The sequence below is a fragment of the Amaranthus tricolor genome, chromosome 7 (assembly GCF_026212465.1).
Source record: "Amaranthus tricolor cultivar Red isolate AtriRed21 chromosome 7, ASM2621246v1, whole genome shotgun sequence".
Lineage (NCBI taxonomy): Eukaryota > Viridiplantae > Streptophyta > Magnoliopsida > Caryophyllales > Amaranthaceae > Amaranthus > Amaranthus tricolor.
This window is the reverse complement of record NC_080053.1, coordinates 28,313,159-28,322,673: the sequence shown is the minus strand read 5'-3', so window position 1 is coordinate 28,322,673 and position 9,515 is coordinate 28,313,159. Positions and strand designations below refer to the sequence as shown.

General features: G+C 36.4%; 1 protein-coding gene across 2 annotated transcripts; it reads right to left on the bottom strand.

The window, feature by feature from the left end:
- On the bottom strand, positions 1-9,515 carry LOC130818206 (translation initiation factor IF-2, chloroplastic). 2 transcript variants are annotated; one of them, XM_057684281.1, is made up of 12 exons: positions 7,524-9,515; positions 7,399-7,431; positions 6,560-6,673; positions 6,237-6,386; positions 5,944-6,042; positions 5,711-5,773; positions 4,524-4,679; positions 4,380-4,445; positions 3,730-3,966; positions 2,569-2,844; positions 1,312-1,500; positions 1-570 (listed from the first exon to the last, which is right to left on the bottom strand). In XM_057684281.1, exons 1-12 carry the CDS (start codon positions 8,982-8,984, stop codon positions 409-411), a joined length of 3,006 nt encoding a protein of 1,001 aa, XP_057540264.1. In that variant the 5' UTR covers positions 8,985-9,515; the 3' UTR covers positions 1-408. The 2 variants fall into 2 exon arrangements, with proteins under 2 accessions (XP_057540264.1, XP_057540262.1); XM_057684279.1 differs by having other exon boundaries at positions 1-1,500.

Genomic DNA, 9,515 nt, shown 5'->3' with positions numbered 1-9,515 from the left:
TTCCAGAACGAACGAACAAAGTACTTTTATACGATAATAATGAAGTACGCAATGTATCGCCTTTCCTTTTGACATTAAACAAGTTTTCCTTTACAAGGTGTAGTACTGTATAGCTGTTACAAAATGCTGCCAGCAAAGAATATGTAGGTATTTTCACTACTACATTTCGACAAAAGCTAACGATTCGATTCTCATATACCATTATGTACAGCATATCTCACTCGATAACACGTCGCAGCACATCCGAGAATTGGAACTCGGGTATACGTTATTGAGCATAGTCGTTCAAATCTCGTCTGAGTAAACAGTTTATTCGAGTTTCAGATATGCAGGAGCGGGGCGAGATCTCCCTGAGGTGACAGAACCAGTGTGCCTTACCGTTCAAATGATATCGTGTTTGGGCTTTTATTATCGAGAAACACCGGCTCCTTCCAGCGCAGCTGTGACTTGGGCTGATGCCTCCTCAAGGGTTCGTTTCTTTTGGACGGAATTAAAAGCCTCTAACGTATCACCAACCTCGAAATCGTCGTAGTCTTCCAATCCGATTCCACATTCAAGTCCATTGTTCACCTGAAAAGTAGAAAATTCATCAACTTTTGTAAGCAGTATGAGCGTGCGAGTTGCACTTACTTGCTACACGTTCAGTAACAAACGGCATTTAATCGAGTGTTGCAGAAATACCTATGCTCAAGATGTGTGTATGAAACCCTAGCCAGTTAGTGCAATACTTTAATTTATAGGACGCTTGGATAACTAATGGCTTGTTAAATTATTTGCGCTTTTTAGTTTATGTGAAGTTACAGATGATGTTTGCAATCAACGGTCAATCGGAAAGAAGCTAGTTGGTATTGGGGTTAAACAACTTTAGGCAATAGCTTTTTGGTAGGCTTTTGGGATTCGGATTGTTGGTTGGTTAAACAGCAAAATAACTTTTATGGTAAATGACTTGTAAGCCAGCTGAAAAGCCAACTTTTAAATTAAATAGAAAAAGCTGCCTTGAGTAGCTTTATTTATTGGCTTTTCGCTTGTTGTCCCACTTTTTCTGTGATGAATAACGAATACCTACTTTTACCAAATATTTCGGAACTTATTCGATTAGCTCAAAAAGCCATAAAAACAAAACACTTTCAGTTGGTCAATCAAGCTTAGTGAATTAGCCAACGAGCAACAACCAACAACAACCACAACCACATGCAATAACCAACAATCATTTTCCGAACAACCCATAGTAAAAGTGTAAGATCTGTTTGTCCAATAACTGTTGGGAAGCGAGGATGATGAGAATAAAGGGAACGTAATACAGATGTTTACCTCTTCGACAGTTTCCTTTACTCGACGCAACGAATCAAGGACTCCAACATGGACAGTTTTTCCCTTCCGTATCACTCGAATCCCACAGCCTTTGGTAATCTTTCCCTCGGTCACCATGCATCCAGCGACACGGCCACTACCACTACTAAATGTAGCCCGCACCTCGGCAGTACCAATTGCAACTTGTTCCTATATTCAAAATTCTCGGTTATGAGCAGTGAAAAATAAATTTAAAGAGTACAAAACTACTATGGTTAAACACTTGAGCCTATTCATCAAATTCAAGCCAATAGATTAAAAAAGTTTGACGGGTCTTCTAAACCTTAAATGATTGTAATACTATTATTATTCCATAACCAAAGAGAATCATACATTATACTAAAAGGCTTGGAAAATTTCAAGTGTCACAATTAAAGAGAGTTTGTCAAATGAAACTCATTAAAGAAAAATGACATGGCATCTGATTTTTGACCAATACGTCTACCATTAAAGTATCTTTGACTAACATTAATTTATAGTTAAATCAAGTAAATTAGAAGACATAATTTACTGCAAAATATATTGTTGACAATTTCTAAAATTATAGGGTTAATTTATAAATAGATAAATGTCAAAATTGAGTGTTTCTACTGCATAATATCTCTGGCTTTATTTTTGTTAATATCATATTTTTGTATATGTCGACATTAAAAAAGTCGTGCGTTGCACGGGTTTCTAAACTATTAAAGGTTAATACATAAGTCTAAATTCTACTAAGTGTCCCCAGAGGATTCACACTAGCCGCGATGAACTTTCTAGTGATCAATTCTCAACAGTTTGATGGGTTATGGCTAATAGGAGTCATAGTACTTCTTTGCCCCCCTAAGATTGCTCCTTTGAGAAATGGCACAAGGATTAAGAACAATAGTTGGATGGGTATATTAGTGAGGTATTATATGTGGGACCACGTCCTTAAGTGAGGTAACCATAGGTTTTATTGTAGAAAAAAGAAAAAAATTATACACCCTATGTCCAGTGGCTTTTGCCACAAGTACAATCCGTATGAAAACCAAGAAAAGGGAGAAAAACGGGTAAAAAGATGTGATTTATGGGAAGTGGAAGAAATGTGAGGACGAGATAAAAAGATAACTTAAATGTGCATCTTCAAAAAAAAAAAAAAAAAACTTAAATGTGTCCAAGAAAAGTGAAATAAAAAAAGGTTATGAACAAATATGCCAATACAAATACAACCCAAATTAGCAAAATGCATCAAATTACCTCAACGGGATCTAGCATTCCTTCCATTGCACTCCGCATGTCGTCAATTAGATCATAAATGACTTTATAAAGCCGAATTTCAACACCTTTGTTATCTGCTAATTTTTCGACGGAACCTGGTGCCTTCACATTGAACCCCAAGATAATAGCTTTACTAGCAACTGCAAGATCAACATCACTTGTAGTAACATCTCCGGTCGCTTGTAAGAGAAACTTCAAAGTGACGTTATCTTGAGGAAGAACTTCTAGAGCTTGCCTCAATGCCTCGATTGATCCCTGCACGAAGCAAAATACTTCATGGATCACAGAAACCCGCAATAAAAGATAGAAAACAACCCACGCAGCTTTAATTACAGAAAGGCCCAAAACATGACAATTAATAGGAACGAATATAGGAGAATATATGCGGAATTGTGGATCAATAGTGAAATCAGTGCTATTAGTTGTAGACTAAAGCTAAGGTAGAAAAACCTATAATAATCTTTGTTAGCAACGATCCCTCACACATGATTTGTTTTGGTACATGTAGTCGATCACGTTCATGCTGTCGACCCCATAATGATAGGATTACAATTTTGGCATACTTGTTGACTACTTCCCCTCCTCTTTTATTTTCCATCACATTGATAAAACGGATTAAACTTTCAAGAAAAATGATTGTTTATAGGAAAATTTGAATTTAAAATCCCACATTCAGGTAATTAAATTCTAAGAATCCCACATATGTTTATTTTAGTGAAAATCTCACCTTTAACTATCATTTCTCATATTCATTAACTCCACTCAGAAAGTCGCTTTTTGACATCAACTTCATTTTAATATTTTTCGTAATTTAGAATTTATGTTAAAACAAATAAAATAAATTGCAAAACAAAAAAAAAAAAAAAACTAAACCCTAGCCACAAATGAAGTGAAGCAAATAAGTTATTTTGGATAACCATAAATAAAGTTAAAAACAAAATTAACTAACATAAAGCATACCACAAGAAAAACCACAAGTAAAAAGGCGAGACATATTGTGAAGGGAGTCATAGTAAAACCAAGAAACTCGGTTCATATACAATCAAAAACTCTAACGTAGTCAAGAAGCTCAAATTACCCATGCCATTAAAAAGCATAGCACATCAAATCAGTGCACTAAACAAAGGAAAATCCCGTTACCTGAACATCAACCTTCAAAATTATATTTAGCTGATGCAAATCCAAACCAGCCATCTTCCCGGAAGAAACAGCTGATGCCAAGGATGACAAGGTAACCTTTCCATCTCCAGCCTTAGCAGCTATACGCTCATTTCTTAAAGACTCTGCACGGACCTCTGCCTTTTCACGAGCTATATCAAGGGAACTCACTACCTCGAACTCATCACCGGCAAAAGGAACATTATTCAATCCAATAACCTGCAACCATAAGTTTATTGAAATAAAAAACCAATATAGGACGATGGTGCATCCCAAAAACCATTAACGTATAGAAAAAAGCAGTCTCGACTCTCGAGGGCTTGATCCTTTCTATACCCAAAAAAACTCTCTTAGAGTGTATGTAAAACTATAGTTCTATACAGCCGCGCCTATTATGATCCCGCAATTGGTAATGGGAGTATTTTTGAAATTTGGAAGTGCAACATTAAAACATACTCGAAGAATGAAGCATTCAAAGATATTCTAAAATGCATAGATACACTTGCTTGTATTGCTTAACCATACTCGAGATTGAACCCAATAAAACCAGATATGAGAAAACACTGCATCATATAGCTAATCTGGGATTCAAAAGACAGACAAACGAGATTAAAGATATCAAGAAATCAAACCTGCACGGGAATAGATGGACCAGCTTCATCAACGCGACTCCCTCCATGATCAAATAAGGCACGAACCTTTAAGCAGAAAGACCATGTTAGAAGCAAATAAACTCAACTCTCCAAGAGCTTAAGCGCAAAGCTTTGATTACCAACCTTCCCAAATGCTTCCCCACAAACTACAGTATCTCCTTGTTTGAGGGTACCATTCTGAACAATAAAAGTGGCAATGGGTCCTTTTGATTTATGAAGACCAGCCTCAATTACAGTGCCCTTAGCGTTCCTCTGAGGATTTGCCTTTAACTCTTGCAACTACAAAGAAAATAGGGAGCGATGAACAAAGAAAACAATAAGAATGACAAAGTGTATGACAATAGGGAATAAAGTAGGTACTACTGTAAGGAATATTTCATGACAAGTCTTATGTGTTGTTAACTTGTTATTCAACATATTAGTCATAACAATCCATTATCGAAATTTAGTTAGGTTATTTAACATATATATTATACTAAATCTTAAAGATATTTTTGAAAAAATTGAATTACACCTATACAATGGATTTTAACTTATCATTTCACGTGAAGGTTTAGAAGAACATTGTACTACCCACAAAATGGCGCATCCACCAAATTGTAATTGTTAACATCATCACAACCCCACCCTTGATTCCCGTAAAACTTTAATCGTTACCATAATCAAAACCTCGTCCTTAAGTTATTTGGCTTTCTATATTGATTTGTAGAAAACAAGTGTTGAAATGTAGCGAATAGAATTTATATTCCATAACATAATCCCAACTTAGATACTACAAAAATACTAGAGCCTTGATCTCAATCAACGAATGAAAATATAAAGAACTGAAAAGAAAATTCACAGCTTCCAGTATGGATCAAAAAGAAAGATAAAATAGTTTTGCTTGCAATTGAAAAATCACTTTCCTTTAAAAATTTAAAATTTAAGAAAGCAAAGAAAAGATTAAACCAGAAACCTCAAAATTACAGAGATATCATGCATATACATATACTTCCTCCGTTCTAAATTACTTGCAACATTACAAGATAATGCACTATTCATTCATCACCCTTAATTTGTGATTAATTTTTAATCTATAAGTTAAAACATAGTCAAGTGGGATCTTGTTGATTCGTCTCAATGCAAAGATTATTAATATCAAATTTTTATAATTTTTTATTATACATAATTAGAGATATCAAGAATTGAATTAGTACACTAGATTGCGTGAAAAGTCAAATGTTGCAAGTATTTTGAAACGAAGGAAGTACCTATGAAATAAATTTAGATAGGACTACTGAGATAAGATAGCCACCATTATATTTTCTTACCTCGGCGACAAGCATGACTGTCTCGAGTAACTCGTCCACATTTTCACCTTTCAGAGCACTGATCTGTCATTCGGAAGTAGAAGGATGAGCATCCACTTAAATAACCCCCACCCCCTCCCGCACTCTTTTCTTCCAAACTAACAAAGAAAGGATGGTAAACGATACAAAAGAACATGAAACTGGCCGACTAATATTCAATGAAAACCTTTTTCGTAGGAACGAAAAATAATCACCTTGACCATTGGGGTATCACCACCCCAATCCTCTGGCATTAGACCAATTGACGAGAGCTCTTGCATCACACGGTCTGGATTAGCCCCATCCTTGTCAATCTGTAATAGCAAAGAATTACATCAAGAAAAATAATACCCGATTCCAAAAATGAACATCAAAATGCAAACTCAAAAAGTAACAATCCAACTTAGAATCCATCCTTTGACATCCAGCTAAATTTTAGGTTTGTCTGGACTTGATGAATACCAAAAGCATGTACCCAAACAAAGATTAAGCCACCCATGTATTTTACCTTATTAATTGCAACCACAATAGGTACACCAGCTGCTTTTGCATGTGCTATGGCTTCATTTGTTTGAGGACGGATCCCATCGTCAGCAGCTACGACAATGATAGCAATATCTGTCACTCTTGCTCCACGAGCCCTCATTGCCCCGAACGCCTACAGAAGGAAAACGTAAACCAATTACAAATGAATATATAATCATTGCTCTAAAAACAGGTACAAAGTCAGATTTATTTTTTTTTGTGTGTATAAAGTGCTGGATTACAGCATATAAAATATAGTAACAAAATTAAGAATAAATATAAATAAGAATTGAGTTATCAATTAACCTCGTGTCCAGGAGTGTCAAGAAAGACACAAGGCAGCAACTTGCCATCAACCGGTACTTCCACTTTATAAGCACCAATACCTTGTGTAATCCCACCAGCTTCAGAAGCAGCAACCTGCAAAATAAAGTGAAATTAAGGAGATGTCGGAAGTTTTTGGCACAGAACTTGTTCAGCATTAAGTATCTCATTCAAAAATGGAATCCATTCATCAAATACCTATGCTACAAAAATTTTTGTTTGAATCCGGCAAAGTGGTACATGAAATATTAGATAGTAATACAGATTTATCACCAATAAATTGACCAAATTTGATAACTATTATAGGATACGAAAAGCAAAATGGAATCGGACTAGAAAAGACAAACAACAAACGAGATCATACTTTAGAAAAGCTAAGTTGATGCAACTTAAAAGAGTAAGGATGGAAGAAATTACTGATTAGCATAAAGAACATAATTTAAACCATAGACTAACGGCCCGTTTGGTTAATGGTACTAATTGGTGGTAATGGAACCGATTTGTAGTGTAAATTTTCATGATATGTATCATGTCATTCCCATGGTAATGAAAGTTTGATCATAAAAAAGTTTTTTTGTTCGCAATTCTTCATTACCACCTAATACCACATGTTTAAGTGGTAATGCATTGGAAAGAGTTTTGCGAAGAAAATGAACTTGTTGAAGTAGAATTAGTATGGTCATTAAATTTATCAAGAGATATTCTTATCAAAATTACACTAACATTTCATTACCATTCCCACAAAAATTAGTACCGATTACCAAACGGGCCGTAATAGTTATATAACACAAGTACACAACCCAAAAAGGTTAGATATGTACCTTGCTCTTTCGTATATAATCCAGAAGGGTTGTCTGCCAACGAAGAACAGCCAGGTTAGCAAGCAGCTTGCAAGAAAGAAGAACGTTATTTACATACATCAACAAAAAGATTGTTGTTAGCTCACCTTTCCATGATCTACATGACCCATTATAGTAAGCACAGGAGGCCTATCTTCAAGCTTGCCAAGGTCATCATCATCAAAAATTTCCTTTTTCCGTGCCATTTCTTCCATTTGTTCATTAAGCGCATCCAAAACCTCCACGTCATATCTTTCACAGATCATCTTTACCATTGCCTTGTCAAGAGTTTGCACCCCATCTGGTTTAATCCCCTTAGAATAAAGGTACCCAAGAATTTCACCTTCACTAATAGCCAAGTTGTATGCTAATTCTTCAGTCGACATGCCCTTTTCTTCAACCTCTAAGATTTCCACTTTAACAGGAGCGGCATCTCTAGCTGCTTGGCGTCTGGCAGCCTTGCGACTTGCCTTACTCCATTTCCTCCCTTTCCGAGCCGTAGCAGCACCAGGAATAGAAAGACCAAGCTCTGAAGTGTCTTCATGCATTTCAATATCATCATCGTCAACCATACGCCTCTTCGGTCCACCAGCTGCAAGACCCTTCTTCCTATAATCATCTTTAAACTTTCCAGAGGGAAGTTTAGCGGGTTTTGGTGGGGCAATTACTGCTTGAGCAATCGACGGGTCAACTGATGCCTTCTTGGTGGCAAATTTGTCCACTAGAATAGGCTTCCTCTCTTTCGATTTCACAGACTGGTCCTTTCCATCAGCTCTGGAAGACATCCCCACATCCTTCAAAACCGGCTTCTTAGGCATGGGTGGAGGAGCGGTAGAAGGCTTTGCCTGCAACTTAATCTCAGGCCTCTGTAGTGGCAATGGAGGTCTTATAGTTTCAGTCGATTGGCTGTCCGTTCGAGCTTCCACTCTCTCAACCTTTTCAATCTTCGGAGATTCTTGAACTACTTTTTGCACGGTAGAAACTGGATTTCCCTTTCTCCAAACACTCTTCGCAGCCTTAGGCTTCCCTTTGTTCAAATTATTTACAGGTTTACCATTGGTTGAACTACTTATACTCGGAGACGGTTTATTTACATTTGTGCTATCCTTTCTATTATCGGCTTGTAAGTTCGCCGTTTCTAATCTCTCAGCCTTTTCTAATACCTCATCCAATGATTCAATAACCTTCTTCCTCTCCTCCACATTATCCAATTTCCCATTACTCGAAAACGCCACCGAACTCTCCCCAAATTTCCGATTTCCATCAGACCCGGATTTTAAAACCGGTTTAGGCGAAGGCTTCAAGATGAGGCCCTCTTCTTTACTCTCACTATATGGATTTTCAAGAGAAACAGCATTTCCTTGCTCAGAAACATAATCAGTAATGACAGAAAGTCTACACACCGAAACGTAACGCCATCTCCTCTCCCCTCCCAATTGCCTAAAATTGCAACTACTATTTCTTCTAGGCAATGTAATTTTCTTAACCAATGAAAAGGAAACCTCCAATTGCCCTGAGCAAGTTGCTCCAGAGCTTCCCAAACTCACTAGGGAAGCCATTGTTGCCATAACCACTCTTTAAAGTGTAAGGTTTGCAATCATAAGCATATAAACACCACCCAAGTTCCAAAATCCAAATAAAAACACCAAAAATTTACAATACCCAACTAAAAATACTCATCAAACATGTCATTCCTCCCAATCTTAATCAAAAAAAACAACCTAAAACAAGAATATACCAACTAAACAAACACACAAATAAGCAAAATGCAAAGAAATCAGAAAGAAAAATGTAAAATTTAATGAGCAATCAAGGTTTTTGAAGTGGGATATTGAGTAAAAATTATATTATATGTAATGTACTGTATATAATAACCCAAAAGAAAAATCGTACCTTGGATTGAAGGACACAATGAAAGCAGGAAATTTCTGTGGTTACGAAATTAAGATAAAAAGAAATATAGAGGGAAGAAAAGATGGTTAAGAAACAAGGGTAAGGATTGAAGGGAATTGAGAGGTGTTGGCTAAGTGAAGGTCTACATAAGCCTGTGTGGCTATTTCTCTGCCTATCAAATTCAATTTTGTGATAAGGCTTTTGAT